Source organism: Aotus nancymaae, unplaced genomic scaffold (assembly GCF_030222135.1).
Source record: "Aotus nancymaae isolate 86718 unplaced genomic scaffold, 86718_ANA_hifiasm-v0.15.2.pri h1tg000046l, whole genome shotgun sequence".
Taxonomy (NCBI): Eukaryota; Metazoa; Chordata; class Mammalia; order Primates; family Aotidae; genus Aotus; species Aotus nancymaae.
The window spans coordinates 4,319,413-4,345,490 of NW_026988460.1; the positions used below are offsets into that span (position 1 = coordinate 4,319,413).

General features: G+C 35.2%; 1 protein-coding gene across 2 annotated transcripts in view; it reads right to left on the minus strand.

The window, feature by feature from the left end:
* MDFIC2 (MyoD family inhibitor domain containing 2) overlaps positions 1–23,398 on the minus strand; it is a 111,209-nt gene extending 87,811 nt beyond the window's left edge. Inside the window, exons 1-2 of one of the 2 annotated variants that reach the window (XM_021666769.2) lie at positions 23,311–23,398; positions 22,646–22,733 (exon numbers count right to left, since the gene is read on the minus strand). In XM_021666769.2, the coding sequence (XP_021522444.1) occupies positions 22,646–22,733 (88 nt within the window). In that variant the 5' untranslated portion in view covers positions 23,311–23,398. The remainder of the gene's footprint in view (positions 1–22,645; positions 22,734–23,310) is intronic. The other variant, XM_064361895.1, reaches the window with a different exon arrangement.
* Positions 23,399–26,078: the final 2,680 nt, after the last annotated feature.

Here is a 26,078-nt window from a genome sequence, read left to right on the forward strand (position 1 = left end):
AGTTATATCAAATTATACATAGGAATCTAAATGTTTGATATTTAATATTTCCTGATATTTATCCATGGTGATTCTTCTCCCTGAGGAATCCTCACCATAAATGCTTTTTCTCCACCTCAAGTAAACTCCTTCTTGTCTTTGGAACTCAGTTAGAGAACCCCATTCCCTGCAAAGCTTTCCCTGTTCCAGTAGTTCAAAATTCTTGCACATATGAATCACTAGTGCACCTGGTTTACAATGCAAATTCTTTAGCCTCAGCCACAGAAATTCTAGTTCGTCATACCTTGAGTGGGGCCCATGAAATCTTCAGTTAAAAAAAGCATCTTGGGTAGTTTTTGACTGTACAGTAACACCCTGTGTACTGCACAAGGCCCGTCCTGGCTTAGGATGGAAGCCCACCTGGGCAGACGTGTTACCAGAACACCAGGGGTTCAGTCTAGGTCCCTTTGCTTGCTGCACAGAAAGCCAATCACTGAGACAACAAGCACTGCGAGGGAAGAAGGTTTGGTGTTTCAGCTGAGGAAATGCATCAAGAAACCAAAATCTGTTACCAAATAAATTGCTCCCATCTTCTGGGCTGCAGCAACCAAAAGAGCTTTGTTTCCTGGCAGTATTTGCTATCTCAGGGATTGGCTTTCTGTGCAGTAAGCAATGGGACCTAGAATGAACCCCTGGTGTTTCAGTAACAGACATACCACTTGGAATCTTAGGTGCTCCCCTATCAAATTCCCAAATGTTACTGTGTCTTAATCCTACCTCTTAAGTTTTGTAAATCAGATGATGTTACTTACAGAAGCTAATGATTTTCTCTATCTCTCAAATTGAAATTTAAAGTCATATCATGATCTGCAAGGCCTGCTATGATTGGGCCCTGAGCCTCTGGCCTTAGCTGTTATCACTCAGCCTGGCTCATTCTATTTTGTTGGCTTTGAACACGTCAAGCATTCTCCAGAATCAGGGACTTTGCACTTGCTGTTTTCTATGCTGGAAATACTTTCCTTCTAGATCTAAACATGATTCTTACCCTCATCTTATTCTGGTTCTGCCAAAATGCTGTCTAATTAAAGAGCCCTTCCTTAACTACCCTATTTATGGCCTTCCTGCTTATTTGTCACCAGACATACTACACACTTACGAGTTTACTTATTGCCCACTGTTCCTCACTAAAATACAAATATCTACGACTATTTTGTTTATTCCTTTTAGAGAATGCCCAGAGCAATGCCTGCAAAAGAGTGGTGGTGTAAATATTTGTAGAATTCATGAATCTGCCAACATTCCCTCCTCAGAATGAAACAGGAAAAGGTAGAATAAAAGATGAGTCTTATAACCATTGGCTGTCCAGACAGGCCTGTGGCTTGGAATAAGAAAAAAATAGAGCAGGAGACTGAAAAAACAGTTGACTGTGTCTCAATCATCAAGACTTGGGGCTAGTGACCCAGGAACTTCAGTATGATTCTCTCCACCAGTAGATCCTGGGTATATTAATAATAAAGCACTAAGATGCATTTATCTTGGCATCAACAGAAGCACTAGGTGGTTGGGAGCAAAAGCAGTCCTGTGGCAGGAGATGCCTGTGAATTCCAGCTTCATCAGGAATGAAGACACTGAAATAGATTTCTGGGAGTCTTGTAAACTCATGCAGTCCTCTGATTCATTGCTTTTTGGTTGGTCTGTGTTTTCAATGCACTGTGCCTGGCAGATATTAACTGCTCAATAGTGGCTGAATGAATAGGGTCTGGACATTGCAGAACCTTAGACTGGATGGTTAGTGTTCAGGCTGATGAATACTGTCATTCTTCCTGGATACTGTAGACTGATTCAAAGAGCAAGGGCCTTGAAGAGAGGGTTTGAATCCCACATACGGCAGCATCACATTACTTTGAGGAGGTCAGTCTCAGAACTAGACCGAGTTGGGTTCAAATCACACATGTCAGCCTCCCCTAGCCTCTGTTACCTCATCTATATAATAAGCTTGGTTGCGTCCACCACCTACCTGGTTCTTGGGCACAATAAAGGGATTCATACTGGGATCAGGCTTTTGGAGCTATTATTACAATAACATTTTGGGTTTGGACATCTTTATTTCAAAGGGTTTCAAGTTAGAATCCTGATTTCACACAGAGTAACAGAGAATAAAGGGTATGTAATGCTTATTTTTTTGTTAAAGAAAAAAAGAGAGAGAGAGAGAAAAAAAAGCAGAAGGCAAATATGACCAAATGTTAACATCTGTTAAATCTAGATGGTGAGTACATAATGTATTTTTAAAAGAATGTGTAAAATGTCAAGAATCAAGTAGTTAATATATGTGCTATTAATAATCTTAATATTATTAACTCTGCTCTACTTCTGATCCCTCATCTCTAGTTTTCCCACCACCCCACTGACATATAGAAGGAGTTTCCATGCCTTCGGGTGGCAGAGAAGTATTGACTATTGGCTTTATAAAAACCTGGCATGAACTTGTTTTTAAAGCTCAGTTGGACTGGTTTTCCATGAATACAACTTTTAAAACTGTTACCTCATTCTAGTTAAAGTTACATGAAAGCAAGGGTTATGATGTATTTCATTTATAGGTTTTATATAATTAGAGAGACTTAATGAACATTAACTACCAAGAAATATGTTAATAGTAATTTGGACAAGGCCAGGATACATGTACTTGCTAATCCCTATAATTTATTTCCATAACCTGCTCTACAATTTTATAGAGTGAAGTTAGCCTAGTTCTAAATTGTAAACTAATAAAGTTTGTATTTGACTTTTCATATGTTTCCAGCAAGACTCTATTAACTTTCTAAAAACAAAAGCAAAAACAAAAAGAGAACCTCTGACTTTGAAGAATGACAAGAGATTGGGACCCATTTACTCACAATAGCAAAGACAAGGAATCAACCTAAATGCCCATCAATGATAGATGGATAAAGAAAACGTGGTACATATACACCATGGAATACTATGCAGCCATAAAAAAGAATGAGATCATGTCCTTTGCAGGGACTGGATGGAGCCAGAGGTCATCATCCTTAGAAAAGTAATGCAGGAACAGAAAACCAAACACTGCATGTTCTCACTTACAAGTGAGAACTAAACAATTAGAACACATGGACTCAGGAAGGGGAACAACACACATTGGGGTCTATTGGAGGGTGGAGGGTATGAGGAGACAGAGGATCAGGGAAGACAACTAATGGGTACTAGTCTTAAAACCTGGGTCATGAAATACTCTGTACGACAAACCTCCATGACACAAGTCTGCCTGTGTAACAAACCTGCACATGTATCACTGAACTTAAAATAAAAGTTAAACAAAAAAGAGTAAATGGAATTAGTGTAACTGATTCATGTGCTTTTGAAGTTTCATTGACAATGTTATGTGGGTTAAACTTAAATCACTGCAGTTCCAAATTACTTATTTTTATTATTATTATTTTTTTACCAAGGAAAGGAATATCATTAAAAGCAGTTTTACCATAAAAAGTATTTTTCACATATTTGCATATTTAACATCTAGGGTCCTGGAACCCAGTTGTCTGGGGTTTGAAATCAGCTCCTCCATTTACCACGTATTGACCTCAGACAAGTTACATTATTTAGGGCTCTATTTTCTCATCTGTGAAATGGAAATAATGATAACAGCCAACTCATATCATTTTTTGAGACAATTCAGTGAATGCATACACATAATTCCTTAGGACAGTGTTATATGTATACTGTTATTGTTATGATTATTACTAATAAATCGTATTACTAATTTAGCTAAGTAGAACTCTTAACTACCTTCTCCAGACAGACCTAACATTTTGTTTATAGCTCTGTTCTTCTACTTCTTACATTGTATTGTACTGTACTTTTTCAGTTTATTTGGCCTTATCGCTCATCACATTCTGAGATCTCAGGAGAAGGGACAATATATTAATACTTAGCACAACGCTGGGAACATCAGATCCACAAATGACAAACCCTTGGCTGTCACTTTCCCCTATGGCTTCACTCAAGACAGATTTGCTAGTTTTTTCCCCACTCAGAAGCCTCTTCAACACAGAACTCCTGGGAGTCACTGACAACAGATCAGAAATAGACAGCTCAAGATGACATGCCTTTTCCCCTCATGTAATAGATGCTCACTAAATTTGGAATAATACATTGTCTTTTTAATACTCTTCTTCCAAGATGTGCTGTCTGGTGATCTTATCGTTGGCTTCCTGGAAGAATGTAGGAGTCTAATATTTTCTGTTTTCTCATCCTTTGCCTCTTACTTAAATTGTATCCAACATTTTACAATGGTTCTGCTTTATTTCTCAGATTCATTCATTCATTAAGCATTATTTATCATATACAAGACATGGTGGTTTCAGAGCTGAATAAATAGTCTCTTTCTTCAAGAAGGTAAACATGATTATTGTATAAAGCTATTGCTTTATGAATAGTTTGTGTATTTCAATCTCTCCTGTTACACTGATAGCTCTACATCCCCCTTATAGTAGTGGGGCACTGGGCAAATTACTCCATCTCTGAATTCAAGCTTCCTTTTATGAATTGGAGATAATAATACCTCATAAAATTGTTGTACAGATTAACTGATTGGGTAATACATCTTGTGATTTTTAATCATTGATAATATTATATTTATTTGATTATTTATAATATATATCTATCTATTAGAATGGAGCCTCTGAGAGCCATTACTATACATATCTTGTCGGTCTTGATATCTTCAGCTAAAATCACTACACCCGACACACAGTAAACTCAATTATTGTTATTTACCATTATTAAGCATGATATCACTAGTAATACTGGCAAAGCTGAATGAAGCTTGAATTCAAGCCATGTGGATCTGACTGCTTCAGTATGAGAGACATTAAAAAAGGAAAGTTTATAAACTTGTAATTATTTTTTATGCCAAACTATTTTTTATCTATCTTGCTTTGGGATGAGTTTTTCTCTATAAAATATAACTGTTTCAACTCCCTAATAATTGATAAAAACAATTCATTTTCAAATGCTTTCTCTTTTATGAAGTACACATACTTAAAACTATATCTTTGATCACACACACATGCACACACACATATGGTTTGCAGAAAAAGAAAAGAATTATTTTATTTTCATGGCTACACAAGGAAATTGCAGTAAAAATTACAGTTTTGTTCAAAAATTGTCCTTTGAAGGTAGAATCACCTTGATAGAACTCCTATATAATGAATTGTTTCAGTAATAGCATTAGAATATTTATTTCTGATTCAAAATTATCTACCAAGAAAAACATACATACAATTAATTACTAACAATTTAAATGTTTTATCTTTTCCAAAGAAGTAAAAGCTATTTGTAGGTAGTACAATGCAGTACTTTGATTTCCATGGTTTGAAACAAACAGAAAAAATAAATAGCATATTACATGATGAGAAGAAAGAAAATTTAGTGTTTGCAAACTGCTGCTCTTCCTCTAGCTTTTTAGATTTCTGGAAGTATTCAGCTCCCTTCAGTTCAATTTCTTAATACTTTTTGTTTTGTAAGTCTGGTGAAGCCTACAGACTCCTTTTATGATAATATTATTAAATGCAAAAAATAAAGTGTATAGTATTACAAAGAAAAATAATTACATACAACTATCGAAATATATTTGAAAACTGTAATATAGCTGTATATGTGCATCCTTATCAATACATTAAATAAGACCCAGAAGTTGAATGATTAATTTGGGGATGACAGTCAAGGATATTTTGTAATGTCATTAACAACAGACGTGAAATTGATATGAAAATATCTGTGATTTCTATTAGTGACAAAATCACAGACGATGTCATTCGTACTATTGTGATGTTGCCTGTATTTCTGATTGAAGGAAATTCTAAATTTTAGTTAGAGGTTGTTAAAACAAAACATCTGTGCTTTAGTTGGGTGCTACAGTGACATAAGATGGTGTTAGTTTGGTTTTTGTCACCAAACAAAACCTTCCTTTCCTTCCCATTTTCTCTTTCCAGAAAAACATTCTATTTCACTAGAACTAACAGGATTTTAAAAATTACATTAATATTCCTCTGGATAGTCTTAAGAAAAGAAATAACAATAAGTATCTGAACCTTACTGAAAGGAAAAAAAAAAAGACCTTACGAGCCTGGTTATATTTATTAATTGGTAGAATCAACTGTACCACTTTCAGTTTCATCACTTTGTTTATGCTTGTGTTACATGTTAAAGCCCAAAGAGACTCTTGGAGCCAGAAAAAAAAGAGCAAAGTTATCCGATGACAGAGGGAGCATACAAGCAGAAGTCCAAGCTATTGCTTAGGAGTATGAGTGTACTTTGGGCATCAGTTGGATGCGTTTTTAATATTCATCCATTTTTATTAAGGATACGGCTTGGCTTTATAAAGACATTGGCATGTTTTAAATTGTCTCATCTAAGTTTCCTTTTCTCAGTGTTTTAGAAATGTCAGTTGTTCAAAATAATACTGCCCTAGCATTTAAAAACTAGCGTATAGAAATTTACAGTTTTCTGTAGAATGAAAAACATATCCTTTAGATTAAAAATTACATTAATTAAATTGATATTTTAAATACTGTTCTTTATAAAATATTTTCATTTTTTTGCTAGTGGAAACTCTTCACCCTACATCACGAATAGACCTTGTAGTACAAGAAGGGATGGCACTTAGATTCTGTTCTATTTCAGTTTAACACATATTTATAAGCATTCACTGCTGACAGACACTGCTGTAGGTATGTAGGAGAATATAGAAAGGAATAAGAAACCGCATATTCCCTGATAGTTTCAAAAAAGTAAGAAAAAAGGAGAAAGAGATCCCAAAAATGACTGAGAAAAAAAGGTAAAATAGTAATAGTAGTCATTATTGGGTGTGAAGTGATCTTCATTTATTATTGCTCATTCTGCAAGGTAGCCAGGTCACTTAGCATGCTTTCAGCTGCAAATAACAGAAAATTTCAACTCAAACTGGCTTAAAAAACAAAGTAATTTATGGCTCACATATCAATTTTAAAGGTAGAGCGGCTCCAGGATTGATTAAATCAATGGCACAACAACACTTTTAAGAATCCAGATTCGTTTTTCCATGTCATCTTAGGTTAGTCATGTGGCTTGCTCAGTCTGGCTTCTCTTATGATTATTAGATGGTTCCTCAAGTTTCAAGCATTCCATAGCAACTTGATAGTATCCAAAATACGAGACTATCTTTTCTTGTGAACCATCTTAGAGGAGCCAATGATCCAAAAACAAAGCAAAGTAAAACAACCAACTCACCTCTCCCCAAGCAAACAAACAAAAACCCCAAAAACCTTTACTAGAAGCCCCTTTACTAGTAAACCTTTACTAGCAGATGGGCTCTCATGTCTCATTGTCCAAAATTATTCATTGCCTAAAATATCAATGATCTGTTGCCTAAAATGATCATTGGCAAGGGTAGTGTGACTACCATGATTGGGTTAAACCAGTCAGAATTCTTCCAGCTTCTGAGATTGGTGATGGAGTCCATCTGGAAATGCATGGCTACCCTGAGATATGTGGATTCCTGAACAAAGTTGAGGTTTCTAAGAAGAATGGAAGAATGGATAATGGGGAGGAAGAATGGATAATGGGGAGGCAACCATAGTAGGCATTATGATTTTTTATTTATAGCTTTGGAAACTGAGTTTCAGTAATATTAAGCAATTGACCAAGATCAATTATCTACTGAGTAGTAGATACAGATTTCAAATATAGGTATGTGTGATTCCAAAGACTCAAACCTTTGACTGCATTATTCCCAGTGGCTTACCATAATGGAAGCCCAGGCATGGTGGCTTATTACTGTAATCCTAGCACTTTGGGAGGCCAAGTAATAGAATAACTTGACATCAGGAGTTCAAGACCAGCCTAGGAAACATAGTGAGACTCCATCTCTACAAAAAAGCTAAAAACTAGCCAGGCTTGGTGGTGCGCACCTGTAGTCCTAGTCCTAAGTATTTGGGAGGCTTGAGCCCAAGAGGTTGAGGCTGCAATTGTGCCATTGCCCTACAGCTTGGGTGACAGAGTGAGACCCTGTCTCGAAAAAATAATAATAAACAAATAAATATACAAATATTACAATGCAAATATTTTAAAGTGCTGTATCTTTTGATCCATGATATCTTTTGATTCCTGTTGAATGTCTTAGGCAAATATGTTGCATCTTGGTATCAATATAATACCTAATTTTTTATGAAACTGAATGTGGCTTAATGGAAATACGCCTCCCACTTGATCTTTGCCTTATTTCCCATACTTGCTCATTATATTCCTCATGAAAACAATAAAGCTAAATTATGTGTAAAAATAGAACCAACCCTGACTTGCAAACCTTACTGCTTTTTTTGTAAACTGTGGCTAACATGTTTTAACTTGTTAAAGACATCAACAGGATTCTGAATCTGTTTTATATCTTACATTTCATTCAAAGCAGCAGCAGTTTTAGTGGTAGGGAAAGGGTGAAAGCCTTTTTTGTCAGTACATTTTCTTTACTTTGTAATAAGGCAAAAATAAAATGAATGAGTCTTTTACCTGTATCACTAACCATAGACATTGTTTTTCCATGAGCCCCCAAATAAGTTGTAGTTTGAAACATGAGATGCAGTGACATTTAATTTAAATCCTATGTTTTGTTTCCCTTTCCAATCAGTTTATTGTCCCCCTAAGTAAGAGACTGAACCAAACTCTTAACATGATACTTTCTTACTATTAACTATGGCTTCCAGAGCCTACAAGAAAATTGACATAATTTTAGATAACCAAAGTTCAAGAAATACTGAGCCCTGGTTTCTAGAACCCATCATCTCTCACACCATGGCATTGCTTTACATAATTTTCCAAATAAGAAAACATTTTCTAAAAAAATTATTTAGTTCCTTAATTCACATCAGGTGGAATCTACCCTACATTTCTCCCCATGTTTCCAGTGGAATAAAAAGCATAATCATTTACCCAGCAACTTGGACCTCATCCTTCATGTTTCCTTTTTCTCTGTTCCCACAACCAATTACCAGGAAGTCTTCGCAATTCTAACTTTCAACAAGCTCTTAAAATTTCTCTTTTCCTCATTTACAGTGTCATTCGTTTAACTCCTGCTTGGACTACTGTAAGCCTGCCTACCAGCTTTCCACCAATCTGCTTTTTCTACTCTTCCGCTCACAGTGCAGCCAGAGTGGTCTTTTTAAAAGGCATATCTAATAATGGCCTCTCTGTGCTTAGTGCCATTTAATGTTTTCCCATTGCCCCTAGAGTAAACTTTCACATGGCTAATAAACCCCATGTGATCTGCCTCTCTGGTCTAGTTGTTTGCCAATATCTGATCTAACATCCCAATACCCCCTCAAGCACCCCACACACATACAGTGGCTTGACCAACATGTGCTGATTGATGTATTAAGGAATATATTATTCCTTATCAAAATGTTCTTTTGAAATGATAAACACCTATTTCTCTCTGAACCTTGCTTGCTTAAAAAATTATGTTTATGCACAGTACTCTGCTTGCCAAATTTAATATTGGATGATTTAAATAAATGTACAAATTATTTTGCCTAGCTCTTGGTAATTATTGTAAAATGAGTCCTTATAAAAATAAAGCAAAAGAACCAAAAAGCCTACTTGTTTACTTAAATAAGCTAGGGAAAGTTCAAATAGATAGATATTGTGAGATGCTTTCTCTACACCACAAAAAGAACTGGATATCTTGGTGGAAATTAGGAGTTTAGATATTTGAGCCACTCAAAGGCTGTAATTAGACTATGCTTCTGCTTAACACTCATGTTGTTTATTTAGTTTCTCTGATTACTAGTGACAAATTTGTATAATCTCTGTAGTTTCAGTTGGTTAGACAGAAATATAAAGGATTATTATTGCATATGTCTGGGTGTCCCATGGAGCAATATGTATATTTGTGTTATCAGAATTCTTTGAAATGCATTAAATTCTTTCTTCAAGGATGGAAAAATATTTGACTTAGTTTCCTCTCTTATGTAAAACAAGGAGTTAAAATATTTCCTTCCTTAAGCATTTGGTTATTATTTTTTTCCTTTCATAGGGTATGTGTTAAGAAGTCAGATAATTTGTAAAGTATCATTTGATTATCTAAAGAAAAAACTTAAACTAAAAAGTGTTATTATCATAAACTCACAGGCTTCTGACCACCAAAGTAAAATTTAATTTAATTCATGATTGAAAAGTACAGTTGATGCATAAAGGCTATCTGAAAAGTGTTATGTTTGTTTATAGTTGAAAGTTTTTACAGAGTTATCTCTTATTCTTTGCTAATTCTTCTTATTTAAAGATTTAGGGGACAAATTTTTAAAAATTCTAAATATAACAAGGAAAATCAGGGTCACATCTGAGGTTGACAATCGGGTGCTATTTGCTGAATATGAAAAAACAGGCTGTGTATGTTATAATTTTATTGTTGGAAAGATGATTTGACCAGATAAGGATATTTGAAAATTAAAGTTAGATTTGGCATTGATATATCCTCAGGTTTGCAGGTTTATGATCTGGTTATTAGCCATACAAAAATATATTGCTGTTTTTTAATCTGATCGTAGTTGATTCTGCCACTGTTTCCCCACACTTTGATGTGATATGTTTTATTTTCAAGTGCTTGTTTCACAAAGATAAGCAAGCAAAATAAATAAGATTTCCACTTCTCTTCTCCATCAGCCATGTTTTTGTTTAGTTAGCCAACATCAATGGGAAGGTATTAAAATGATTAATCATTATAATTCTTTTGTGTCTTAAATGACTGGATATTATGGGAGCTGAACTCCAACTTTTATCTCGTAAATATGAATGCAGCAATATTGCTAAGTTGTAATTCATTTTGAACTATTTAATCAATGTTATCTACAGGTAAGCTGGCTTCTGAATCTTTGTCTAATTTCATAACTGAGTCCTCTTTCTCATTAAAATCACCATGACCGTGCTGAGGCCACATGTTTAGGGAATCCAACTGATGAGTAATAGGTTTAAAAATACCCCAGCTATATGGACTTCCCCAAACTTTTCCAATCTCCTTTAATTTTAGTTGTTCAAATGAGTGCAAATGAGGGATCTTGGTTAGCCATCTTCAATATTTCAAAGCAAAGTCTATGATGGCAGATGTACTAGATTTAGGATGAGAATACCTGACTTGGGACCTGGTCCTGTTGTCTACTACCCAGGTGACTTTGAACCAAATTACTTAAACTTCTCTGACCTTTATTTTCCTCATTTGTAAACATTTTGCACATACATTTCATGTAACTAAGCTGAGGCACTGATGTGCAACAGATTGTAAAGTGTCATCCAAAGGCCAAAAGTAAGGTGTGAGGATCTCATGTGGTGCTTGGGGTTAGCCAGATTATAAGGAAATACCAAAACACATTGTAATGAATTTCTTTGAGATTTAAAAGCAAAAAACTTGAAACAGTCTGAATATCCAAAATTGAGTAATTGGTTACATATATTTTGCTACTTCATAGAATACATTATGTATAGCCATTGAAATGATGCCGTAAATCTATGTTTATTGCTCTAGAAAGGTGTTCACATTAATTCATGAATCATCAAAACATGCTATTAAAATATTGCATACTCATATGTTATTAAAATTATAAATTTGTTTGTGTTTGTATACACACACATACACAAATATAAAGCATATAAGATGTGTAGTGGCTGTCTACGGGTGTTGGGATTCAGAGTAATTTTTGTCACTTCCATTTTCTAATTTTTCTAAAAAATAGATAACTTATCGAAAGCCACACTCAAGCACATACCCACAGAGACACATATTAAAAACTTTCATTGAATCCAGAGGTTTCTATAATCTCTGACAACTCCTGTCCCTCTGATCCCTTAACATCTAGTCCATGGCCAAGGTTCGTTGGGGTCAGCATTCTCTTGTGTTTCAGCCCTTTGTTTTAATTGCCCTCGAAACCAGTATCTCAAATTCAGAAATCATTCCTTCTCATTTGTGGATACAACAAGTTTCTAACTAGTCCCTCTGATTTCAGTCTCTACCCTTCCAATCCATCTTTATAACATCCTCAAATCACAAATCTTTTCTAAAACACAGAGCGGATTCAGTTATCTTTAGGTCCTCTCTGCCTTCCTGAACTCAACCCCACATATATCTTATGGCTTCCCTTTGTCTAATAAATTTCAGTTTACACTCTTCATCCTAGTGTTAAAAGCCCTTCATAATATAGCTAAGATTTATTTTACACTCCCACACATGCCCTTTCTACAGTCAAACATAGCTATAGTTCTCTGAAGAGAAGATACCCTAGACTTTTCTGCCTCCACACAGTAAGCCATCATATTCCATTAGTTTGTATTGTTACTGCCTATTGAAACACTACTCATGATTTATAGTCCAGCTAAATTCCCAATTTTTTTTCTGAATTCTAGATGTGTTGTTTCCTACCTATGAATCTCATATCTTCTTTGAAATTTATCCTTCCATTTATTCATGTCATTTTTGAGCATCTGCTTCACCTCAGGGGCTATGGTACCTCAAATATAGAGGTAAACAAGCCAGACATGCCCCTGCCCTTGAGTAAACAACAATCGAATACTTAACATTTCTCCTTTATTTAAATCTATTGACTTAGGGGGGTAAACTTTCCTTACCTATCACCTTCTCTTACAGCATTATTCAGGCATTGATTATAGGCACATAGAGTGTTATTTGTGTTTGATTCTCTCATAGAAACTACCATGTTATCTACAAATAGAAGATATTCAATAAATGTATTGTTAGAAGGCCATAGAGACAGAGTTAAGTATGTGTATTGTTCCCAGCAACGTAGTTTTATGTGCTTATATATATATATATATATATATATATCCCTTTAACCATGTTATTTTTCCCTGTTGAGTGTTTTCAAAAATTAAATTTGATTTCTCATTAGCATTATTACTTCATCTCTAAAATAATAAGAACTAGTTATTTCTTCCAGTTGTATCTAGGAGAATCCAAGATGAGACTGATATTTCTTAAGTAAAATGGAAGCAAAATATACCTTCTTCTATCATACAACAAGTTATATTACAAAACCCATACTTGGTTATTTGACCTAGAGTTCAGAGGCCAGTGAGTTGCTTTTCAATTAATGGATGTTGGCCTACAGTATGTACTGAATTTGGATACTCCAATATATTCATGCCCTGTAAACACACTATGTCTCCAAGTTACGTTGCTATTTTTAAAAAGTCAAAAACTCCCTAGTGCAATTTTCTGCTCTTCTTTTGTTACTAAATAAATGATTCATCTAGAAATTTCCTTTGGAAAAGTGAATTCCTTACTATCTATTAAGTACTTCCATCTCTTTATGTTATAGTTTTTCCTCATTTAAAAAGAAGATATTAGTTATTTTCCTTTCTTTAAGAAAAAAGGCTGAGTGATAAAGATTATTTACACAAAAGGTCTTTTCTTCTGAGACACAGCTGTAAAAAATGTAAGTTAATATTTTTAAAATTAACTCTGTTGTTTCAAGTGACTCTTCAGCGTAGTTGTTTTAGCCCAAGCCTACGGAGTCCATTAAAAACAAAACAAACTGAAACACTCTTAATTTTAAGGTAAATCTACATCTAAGGAATTGGGTATATTCATATGATTTGGTGTGTATGAGATTTCATACTGCAAAATTCCATTCAAATTGTTTCTACATGTTCTGTTATATTTCAAATACAGCTGAAGAGCTTGTGCTTATCTGAATCCTATGGTAAACAGGATGTGTTGCTGATATTTTATTTTCCCAACTCAATTATAAGTTCCTTGATTGGGCATGGGAATCATTGTGTATTCCTTGTGTAAGTCTGTGTCTTGCAGGAAATAAAAACATTTGTTGATTTGGTTTAATTAATTTTACATTATTTTGCAAAACAAATGCTTCTTTTACAGTAGGAATGGTTTATCAATCTGCATTTGTACATATTGGTCTAATAAATTAGTTTTAAGACACATGTGAAGTGTGGAATCTTTTCTTATCTTAATTTGTGGCCTGAATATAGACTTTTGATACATTCTTGATTCTCAAGAAGATTTATTTATATAAACTTTTCATATTTTTATGGAATTTGTATTCAATATTGAATATAAATATTAGCATCTATCTTTTGGAAACTAGAGAAAATTTAATTTTCTATCTATAATGCTGAATTTTCTAAATAGAAAAAATAAAATATATTTGATACATGAAAGAGGAGTTAAAAATGCAGATTTTCTTCTCCTGTTGTCTGTTGTTTGAGATTAGAAATCATGAAGCCCTTTTTTTTACCTTCTGCAGGGTAGCTATTTCATTTCAGATCCATACTGGTGTGGAAATTTAGCTCAAGAAGAAGAATTGCCTGATGTCTTATTTAATACTACGCTTCTATGAGTTGTCCTCTCTACTTTTTCTTGAAGTTATACACTGGCAAAACTACTGTCATTGCCCTTGCTTTTCATCTTTGCTGCACATTTACTTCTCGACAGGCTTAAATAATGGCTAAAATGGTTGAAATGATTTATGCCTGTAGAGTGATGTCTTCATTTGCTCTATTCACATTCCTTTTTTTCCTCTTTTTTTACTAATGGTCTGGTGAACACCTAGTGTAGGTGCATTTTATTAGCAAGTATATTCCCTCTAAATGTGGTTCCTAAGCTGAAAGAAATGGCCCATAATCATATAAAAGTAAAGTATCTCTTTGTAGAATTTACAAGAAATAGAATGTCCTTATTCTTGAGGCATAGAACATAAGAGACTTTTTTCCTCTCAGTGTAAGATTGCTCTTTATACTAATGTTGATTAAGTGTGTTACATCAACAGCTGTTGTGACATATAGGAAAATGAATGATTCTACTGAAAATCTCTATTAGAAGGTATAACTTTTTTGAAATTTCTAGTTATATACAATTTTCTTCTTCCTATTGAGACAGGAGGGATTGGTTCCTGGTCTCTACAGATTGCTTCACTCCTAGTTCATAAAACTGCAATGAATAATGGTGAGCTAAGATCATTCTGGATTTGATGTACTGCCCTATCGTCATTGAACGAGAGTCTTTAAATCTGCTATTTAACAACTTATAGGGACTTTGCACTGATTAATTCATCTGGTCATAGTCTGAAGGCTGACATGGCATCTTGTAGGCCTTCCATTCCGTTGGGATCAACATCATCATTTTATATGAAATGAACTTAATACTTTATAGGTTTAGTTGGAAAGAAATTTTAACCACCAGCAGTAGGATGTGACACTGGAATTTAATTTGTTGGCCTATGAGAACACAGAAGATCTCATCTTTTACTGAACTTTCTAAATATAAATTAAAGTTATCAGAGAATCAAAATGATTTTGACATTTGAACTTTAGTAGAAGGCCAATACATTTAAAGTAAGTACTCTCCTTTCTGAAATGTTCAGTGCTTCATCAACAGCACACATCAGGTTCTTAAGAAAATATTATTCTTTGTGGAGAAACACATGGGTCATTGCTAGTGGCTCTTAGAGAAGACACTATGTTGGGGCCACACAGCAACTATTCTCCCTTTATTCTGATGCTGGAGCCCTGAATTTCCTCTGAAGAAGCATCCACCTCTCATTGTGTGTAGCCATATGGTGCTGTCAGTCAAGTTTTCTTGGCTTGCCAACCCAGGAGTTAGACTCATGGCCAAAGTAATTGAGCTCTTTTCCTTGGGACTTGGAGTCTTAAGGAGGGGAATAAGAGGAATAAAAAATTATGTAGAGATAATTTATTCCAGAAATGGTGATCTGAATGTATTACATCTTGCTCCTAGGCTCACCAGAGCTAGGTTAGCTCCTGACTCTCCTGAACATGGGTTTTTTCTTCTAGGTTGTGAGCTATTCTTGCATCTTTCAGTAAATTACCTTTTTCATCAGTGTAGCCAGAATCAGTATATGTTTTTTTCTCTCAAAAACTGATAAAGCTCCCTTTTACTAATGCTGAATTTTGAAAGTAATGTGCCACGCTTTGATAGTTCTATTTTATTTTATTTTTCTGAGATGGAATCTTACTCTGTTGCCCAGGCTGGAGTGCACTGGTACAATCCTGGCTCACTGCAACCTCCGCCTTCTGGGTTTCAGAGATTCTCTTGCCTCAGACTCCCGAGTAGCTGAAATTACAGGCATGTACCACCATGCTTCACTGAATTTTTGTATTTTTAGTAGAGGTGGAGTTTCACCATGTTGGCCAGGTTGGTCTCAAACTCCTGACCTCGAGTGATCCGTCTGCCTCAGCTTCCCAAAGTGCTAGAATTACAGATCTGAGCCTTTATTTTTCACATCTAATTTTTTCTGTCGGCTATGCTTAAAAACAAAACAACATTCTGTTTGGCTCTTACCTTTTCTTCACCGCAATTTTGGTTATTAGGTAACACACTTGAATGAGTTAATGAAAACTACAGAAATAAGATCTAATGATTCAATTTCCTGTGTTTACATAGTAAAAAGAGTCTCAAGATATGCTATTTGTGGAAATTAACAATTTAAATAGGCATTGGTGTGGCTTAATTTTTAAGCTAGACACAAAAAATGTCCTTTTTAGAAATGAGAATTATCTGAGTGAGAGAATTAGCATGGATTAATATTTAGTCATTATAATAAAGCACTTAAGTACATGAGTTCCTTGAGGGCAGGAAATGTGACATTTTCATTTTTTGGAATCTTTGTTTCTTTGTCTCACACGTTTTCTCCACATTCAAGAGGAGCCACATCAAATGGCTGCTGAATTGAATAAAATGCATATTTCAGAATTATATTAATGTTCATGATCCAAAATTATTATTTGAGCAAATGAAGTAAGTTGTCTTCACTTAGAATTAAAGGGAAGGCCAGTGAATTTATGAATGTCGATAAATTGTGAGAAAGAGTCTCACTTTCTTCATCTCATTTGAAAACAAACACGAAAGTTTAGGAATGAGATGAGATTTTCGTATTAGGTATTTGAGATTTTGCTTTATATTGAAAAGGGAATTTTTGGAAACTGGATATTTTGGCCCTCTAGTCTCTTTTCTAGTATTTTGGATTATTAGTCTCTAAAATGTCTAATATTCATTAATTCTGATAACCATGATAACCAGTGTCTTCAAGGTGCCAAAACACTGGTGACTTAACTTTTCTATGTCAACACTAAGTAAGTTCAGACACGTTTCCTCCAAAATGCACCTAAATAATGGTTTTTATATCACCAAAGATTGCTGTCATCATGTGACTGCTTACAGATAAGAAGCTATACTTAATTCAAAATAACTATAGAATTCTCATCTTCCACACTCTTTCCTTCCTGGCATGTATGGAAAGAGAGAGGAAAGCTTGTTCATTGCCTATTTCTCACCCCCTATTTTTTTTTATCATTTTTTTTTCTCTATCATGGCTTTTCCCATTTGGGTACAACACAATTTAACAGTAATTGGACAAAGCCAACATCTGGTTAGAAGATTGCAAAACTACTCCTTTGATGCATTAAAGGAGCACTTGGAACTTGGATGATTTGTCTTTCCCCTATTGGTGACAACTGTGAAAAGAATGCTCCTCTCAAACAATTACAGGTAGCTAGTTTTCTGAAGGACAAAAAATTTATTTCAATATTCTTAGCTTACATTTTTTAGTTCATATTATTGGTGTCTTGACTTTGCTCATATGTATAAATATGTATGTATATGCATATATGTGTACATATATACACATTGACTTTGTTTGACTTTGCTCATACAAATAAATATGCATAAATATGTATGTGTGTATATATTTATATAGAGAGAGAGACAGAAAGATAGACAGATACAGAGATAATCTGTGCCAATGCAGCAATGTTCATGAAAAACCAGTTTTCAGAAAATTATATTAGGTTTCGTTTAGTGATACACTCTCCTAGGACAGAAGTTGCAAATTGTCAGTCTGTGGGCTGAAATAGACCCAAGAGCCTGGTTGCATTTGTCCAGGTATTTTGTTGGTATTTTATTGTTGTTGTTGTGTTGTTATTGTTGTAGTTGTTATTACTTAACCTTTAACAATCAGGGGATTCCACAAAGAAACCCAGATTTCCAGTTTTTCCTGAAAAATCAGAAGAACCCATAAGAAATTGTGCGCAGTTCAAATGCTGGCAACGCTGTGATTTTAAACTGCAAATGGCAACAATTTAAGGGCTTCTATCCCTTCATCTTGATGTTTCTCTTCCGTATCAAATGGTGTAAGCTACAAGCACTGAAATGCTTACCTAGAATGCTCCTTGGCTTAATGGGGTATTACATGACATCCTATTCCACCTGTAATTTTTTCCCCCAATTTCTATGTTATAACAATTTTTCCTCCATAAAGTTTTTCACATTTGGGCCTATTTTCTCCTTCTCTTTGATATGACTTTCATTCAGGTCATATTTTTTCTCACTTGAAGGCTGCTAACTGTAGTTGTCTGTCTTAGCCATCACCACCCCTTTCCTTTAACCTTTCCTCTGCCAGCTCCACCCCATTTTGCACACCAGTTACATATTTACAGGCTCATATCACATGAGCCTTCCTTCAATTTCTTGGTTCTTGTCCTCAGACCTGCAGTGACAACACAGAACCAATGTCCACTACTTAACCTATACTCAGCACTCAATTGTTTTCTCATTTCATTTTGCAGTATTCCATACATGAATAATTAGCTAATATGTCCATTTCCCTAGCACAGAAATAGGCATCTTCCAGCCTCTGATGACTTTGCTTTCAGCATCACATCATTCCCTCCACCTATGCAAAGAAACTGTGATTGCCTTCAAGACTGGAATTCCTAGAACACCTTGGCCCACAGTTTGCATGATGTAACTGATCTTGCGTGGTGCACATATTTCATTTTTTTTTTTTTTTGAGACAGAGTCTTGCTCTGTTGCCTAGGCTGTAGTGCAGTGGTGTGATCATAGCTCACTGCAGCCTCAGCCTCCTAGGCTCAAGCAATCTATGGCCTTAGCCTGTCTAGTAGCTGGGACTATAGGGGCATGCCATTACACCTACCTAATTTTATTTTCTGTTTTTATTTTTTTGTAGAGACAATATCTCACCATGTTGCCCAGGCTAGTCTCAAACTCCTGGGCTCAAGGGATCTACTCATCTTCTCCTCCAAAAGTGCTGGGATTATAGGCATGAGTTATGGTGCCAAGCAATGCTGCATATTTTTAAATCATGCCTTGTTTCTCTGATTATCTTAAAACAGGGCTTCTCCAAGCATGGTTTTAAACGAGTGCTTTTTTTTTGGGTCTGTCAGTGGTGTGTCTCAAGCAAAATTTACTCTAATTTTTGATAATAGCTCTTTGAAACCACCATTAATGTAAACAGGCCCATCACCCATCTGGGGGAGAGTCAAAGGCATTATTAAGAGTCTCTTTGCCTTCCTGGCAAAAGCAAGACAATTGAATGAGATGAACAAATAATAAGGTCCTTAAGTTCAGGAGCGTGTTTCTTTTTTGTATCATTCTCTGCCACACTCATACCTTGTCTCTAGTCACTCCAGTTAACAACGTTGAGTTGAATTGGATAAATGACATGAATGTTTGAAGTTGAGAGGTTAGAAATAAATAGCAGTGCTCAGAATGGTGATGGTGGTAACTCCTGTTGCTTGCATGTTCACTCTGGAATCAGGCACTGCACTCAGTGCTTTGTGTCAGTGCCTCCAGCGAAGTGCTTCCCCAACCCTAATAAGGCATTGCTGTGATTACTCTTATTTTAACAGTGAGGAGTATTCAGTTGGAGTTCCAGAGGGAGGCAGCAGAGCCACTGTCATGTGAGATGTGACCACTTTGTCATTAATGAAAAAAACACTTTTTTGAACAACTGAAAGTATCTGTATTCGTTTTTTAAAGAGGAGTGAGGGAGGGTGGAGGCTGACACATTTAAAATCCTGATTAATAACTGTTGTGGAAGTCACTGTAATAAAGTGTTTTAACGAAAAGAACAAAATTTGGACCTGAAAGACCTAGGCTGGAGATTCAATTTGCCGCTTAACAGGCCTGCAAATGTGAGCAAGATCTAAAGTCTTTCTAAGCCTAAGTCCCTTACTCTGTAAAATGGAGACGGTGCTACTGCATACCACCTTGTTGTAGGGATTAAATGAAAAAATTTATATAAATACTATAAAAAATGTTGTTGCTATTATAGATTGTTCAAAGTGTGAACTAAGCTCTCAAAAAAATATAATTATATTATCCTGAGTAATGCTTTTAAGAGGGGAAAAAAGAGAGAAATAATGAAATCACATCCTCATAATCTCATAAAGCAAGTATTGTAGTCCCCAGCTAGGAAATTGAGGCTCAGGGAGGTAAAGAAACATGGCACAATCACACAGCTAGTAGATGGCTGAGCTGCGATTTAAAAACCATGCCTGCCTGACTCCAAATGCCATGCTCTTTTTACTGCACCACTTGGCCTTTTTAAAAAATAAGCCAACTCATATACTTTTCTTAACATTGAAAAAAAAAAAGACATTTATGTCGGAAAACTAACTCATTCTGATAATTCCCAATTAAGATGTTGTCATCTAGCATCTGGCTCAATTTCCTTTTATGAAATATAGTAAACATAATTTGAGTATAGCTTAAATGAAGTGTCCAAATGAGATAAAACAGGTCACCTGGGAAATTAGATTTTATAGATTACAAGAATTCAATACCTAAGTTGTATTTAATGGTCACAATTCTTTTTTTAAAGAAAATTCTTCAGGAAACAATTGATTGGTCTATCAATTTCATTATTATTTCTGTATAAGACATCTGTAGCCTGAAGTAATTAAAGTAAAAATAAATAATATGAACTTCACCATAAGTAGTAGTGAAGAACATCTCTATTTTCATGGATTTGGGATTCATAAGAAAAACACAGGAGATCTTTGATGCATGCTCTATTTTTTTTTCTTTCACGTGGCTTTTAAAGGATTCTATTTAAAAGAACTTTTCAAGTAAGAAGTTAGAGAATTTTCAAGCCTTTAACCGAAATGAATCTGAGAACACTTTATGTCTGTATCAACTTTTGTCCTGAAGTAGAGTCTCTTAAATAGATGATGTCCTACTATTAAAATTGGTTGCTGGGCTATTGGGCAGAAAAAATTATCTTTTTTTCTTTTAAATAAGTATATTTTTATTATTTTTAAATTTTACTTATTATTATATTGTTGAGACAGAGTCTTGCTTTGTCACCCAGGCTGGAGTGCAGTGGTGCCATCTCGGCTTACTGCAACCTCCACCTCCGGAGTTCAAGCGATTCTCCCGCCTCAGCATCTTGAGTACCTGGGACTACAGGCATGTGCCACCACATCCGACTGATTTTTGTATTGTTAGTAGAGACACAGCTTTATCATGTTGGCCAGGCTGGACTTGAACCCTGACCTCAAGTGATCCACCAGTCTCAGCCTCCCAAAGTGCTAGAGGTGTGAGCCGCCGCACTCGGCCATGAGTGTATTTTTAAATAAGGGTGGGGGTAGGGTGAGATTAAGGACAAGAGTGGATATGAGGGTTTGATGGAGTTGGAAGTGTTGATTTCAGCACTGTAGGAAAACATTTTTGAGCACAGATCATGTTCTGACAAGTAACTTAAACATTTTTTCCTTTGGAACATAATGAAGTGGTGGTTAAATTCACATGCTGTAGAATCACACAACCTGGCATTGAATCCAGCTCTCCCACTTCCTAATTTTGTAATTTTAGGCAAGTCACTAGAACTCGTTAAGGCTCTATTTTGTTATTGGTAAATTAAGGATAATAGCTGCTTCACAGTGTTGTCATGATGATTCAGCAAAATCATCAATAAATGTCAATAAACACTGTCAATGTTGATAGTATTATTATCATTATTTTGACATTGTCTAATTTACTTGGCATATTTATTAGAGTTTCCTATGATCTTATAAAGCAATTTTTAAGAATGTCAACTACTTAAGAATGGTCCCTTTACCATTTAATTAAGTCATTAAATGCTGACAAAGACACAGTATAACTATTTAGATAAAATATCAAATGTTTCCTTTATGAGACATTAAAAGTGATCATAAAATCAAAAAATTATAAAACCATGCCTTCTAGTAAATAATCACAGGTTTAGATGTATTTTCAAAAGTGCACAAATCTGTATTCATCATAGGAGAACATATTGATTTGTGTGTGTATTTCAAGCAACCATTTTACGTATGCAGTGCCCATGGCCGACAGCATTCTCCCCTGGGAAGGTGTCTTCTCTAATTGCAGTGAATGGTGATTCTATTTGTAGACATATTTTCCTATAGCAAGCATTCCTTTCTGTGATTATTATTTAAAAATACTTGTTCTTAAATTATTTAGTCTTCTTGGCTATAAAGGAGAAAAACCCACAGCACTGCAAAGACCTCACAGATAATATACATCTGAGTAGAAAATGCATATTAAGCCTTACTAACAAAGTAATCTATGTTTCCTACAACACAGGGACCATAAGAAGCATTTTAATAATAAAGATCTTCAAACAACCACTTAGCCCATGTGTGTATTCAGGGGGAAAAAAAAAAGTGAAAATCAGAAGTACTACTATTTGAACTGCCAGGACATTTTTCCTCCTCCTCCCATGCTATTTCTTGCTTAAAAACAAAAGCAAAATTTTCACACCAATAGAAAATCAAGAGCAAGAAAACTTACCTTCTTTCAACCAAGAAATGTTATTTTTATCATTTTCAAAATGCTCAGCTGTTCTTACTTTTATCTTTTCCAGCTCAGTTTCTGACATCTAAGTGGAAACAGAATTTGTGATATAAAAAATTCATTAAGAGCCCAAATTTATAACATTGAGTTTTATATTTAGAAACTACTGCCACATTATGGGAAAATTTTCTCTCTATAGTTTTTCAGTTCACTGTCCAATATTAAGTCTTAACATTTTATTCATTTGTGTTATTTTAAAACATTGACATTGAAAACTAAACTTTATGCTTCCTTGTCCAGCAACAAAGATTGTTATAAGACCTTACAGTTTCTGAATGTGAAAGAATAACAGATTAACAACTAGCCAGGGATTTGTAACAAACAAACAAACATTCAGTGGCTGTTTTAGTATTTTGTATACCTATAGAAAAGCATGCTGCAAAGTGATATGCAAAGAGACAAATAATAAAACACAAAAGCATCTTTTCAGGAATTTATTGGGTGGGAAGGAAGAACCTTATGATCTAAGCCAGGCCAAGTTGAGCTCCCTGAAGGTGTTAACGAGACCTATTATGCACCTTCAGTACAGTGCACTTGACTTTCACGGCTTGCTCGCAATGAAGTAGGACACTCTGTTTGAATCAGCACCACAAGGTACTTACCTGTGTGTTCCAAAGGGAGGCCCAAGGTGTGGGACTGGGGAGCAGCGAACTGCAGCCTCCCTTGTCTCTGGATGTCCAGCATTCCTCTATCCTCACAGAAATGAGCGAAGAAGCAAACACACTCCCTCCCTGGGTGGTGCTAGATTTGTATTGCTGCCAGAAGCATCCAACTTGCGGCTGAGAGTTTTTTTGTTTTTTTTTTTAAGGTAATATAAAGCCTGTGGTTGAAAACAATAAAAACCTTCTCCAGGCTAACACTTACTTAAAATGACATTCTGCAAAATAGGAAAAAAATAATGAACTCTTTTCAACTGGACCATGTTTCTTGCATCCCCGCCATTCATGACTTAAGGTTAATATTAAAAGATGTAGAAAAAAATGTATTGAAACATATACACAGGCTATTTGGGTTAAAAGAAGAAAGGGAAACCTTTAAAGCTACACTCTCTGGAAATTCATCCTGTAGTTGATAGTTTGAAAAGTGAGTGTTTTTTCCACCTAATAGTTTATAAAAAACAAGAAAACATTTCAAATTTTTTTGATCATCTGCAGATATTCCAAAGGGAGTTTGAAATAACATTCCAAAGATAATATGTCATTAAATTCTTAGGTAAGAATAATACTGATTTTGCCAGGCATTGTGGCTTACGCCTGTAGTCCAGCACATTGAGGAGGCTGATGCAGGAAATGGATTGCTTGAGGCCAGGAATTCCAGAGCAGCGTGAGCAACATAGTGAGCTCTCATCTCTACAATTTTTTTTTTTTAATGTTTTAAATTAGCTGGTAGTGTGTGTATGTCTGTAGTCCTAGCTACCTGAGAGGCTAAGGTGGGACAATCCCTTGAGCCCGGGTGCTCTAGCCTGCAGGGAGCCATGATTGAGCCACTGTACTTCAGCCCAGGCAACAGAGCAAGACCCTGTCTCAAAGGAAAAAAAAAAAAAAGGAAAAGAAACAAGGATAACAGTGTTTTCAATGGAAGATTAAAAACAGAAAGCACAACTTTTGGGTTCACATGATGATAAATAGCCCACCATTTCTAAAAGTTGCATTTTTCTTATCAAGGAAAATAATATTTATTTTTTGTCCCAAGGTGGCTTGTGTCCTCCAGTGTCTTTGCCCGGACGATTGTCCATTATCAGATTCCCTTGTATCCATTTCACCTCCTTCCCCAACTTCATTTCTTTTTGTATTTTGCTCCCACTGTATATAATTTTTTAAAACTACCTTCATCAGCCAGTTTTCATACTAAAATAACTTTGTTTCTCCCATTATCAGTAAGATAAATTTCAGATTTCTTAGATGGCCAAGGCAGACCTTGACTGGTCAGATTCTATACCACAGTTTTCAAACTGTGGCTCACAAAGACTTAAGATTTCTTGGAGGTTCCTAACATTTTACTCCAACTTAATTGCATTGTGGCTGTTCCTTCAAGGGTCTTGCCTCTGTTATCAATACTCCTAGAAATATTTCCATCTCCTACCTTGAAGACTTCTTAATCTCTCTTATCTGGAGCTGATCTTGCCCTTCTCTGATCTTTCTGGGACTTTTGATATACCAGTCTCCATTTTAATCCTCTGTAAACCTTTCTTATCTTCCTGACAAAACTATAACCACCTCCCCCCTGCCCCCTGCCAACTAAGGCCCAACCTCTCAGTATTTTATGCATTTGTCTCAGTGTTTGTCATGATAGCCCACAAATTAATAATCATTAATAAACTAAAACAGCATATCAAAAATTGATCACAGTGTTTTCCTTTGTTCCAAAGTTGTGGAATACATATAATTACCAAATTCCCTTAATTTATCTCTTCTCTATGCATAGTTATAGTGTTTTATGTCACTTTCTCATACATTTGGAAACCTAATCTAATTCCCTTACTAGTTTAATCACTGTCCTTTGGAAAAGCAAATTATCTAAACTTTACATATTAGTGGGGCCAGAAAGACATTTGAAAAACAGTAATCACAGTGATCTTTAAGTGAGCAGAAACAACACAAGAGATAAAGAAAACCAAAGGCGAGAATAACTAGATGAGAAAAGACGATTAAGAACCTGGAGAGAAAGAGCCAGGGACACAGCTGAAGATACTAGTCCTCCTAGTTTGTTTTAGGTTTTATTTTAATATTTGACTGTATGATTATCAATATTGTTTCTCAACAGTAATATATATATTTTAAAATTCCAAAATGGATTTGGATCTCGGTAAGGTTACAAGTATTGAAATCTCTTCTTTCCATGTGCTTTCTAAGGCAGAGAACTCATTCCTACCCAGAAACCTGTGATGCTTCCAGGTTCCTTTTGAAGCCTTTCTAAGATTCTGTGTTCATTCTTATATACTTGTATACTTACGTCCAACTAAACAGTTTTTAATTTTCTGTCCCAAGAGCAATCCACTATTTAAATTCTTGTCTGAATTTCTCACTTTGGAGATTATGGATTATTCTTTGATTACAGTTTATCCTTTGATAATTCTTGACTTATAAATGCTTTCCACATGCCTGACTTTTCCAATTACTATGATCTAATTATTTAAGTCCAAGTACTAGAATAGAATCCCTGTGCAAGGGTTTGTTCTGAGGAGGAAAGATTTATGAAGATAGTGTGGTGACTAATTTGGACATAATGTCCAATTTAGCTGTTGTATTTTCAATATGTGGTCGGTCCTAACTCTTGGAATCTTTCTGTTGTTTTTCTTTATTATTTTTCTCTGTTTGGCCTCTAACTGCCATTTGATTTTGCCTTTGCCCTTTGAACTGGCTTTTGTTCT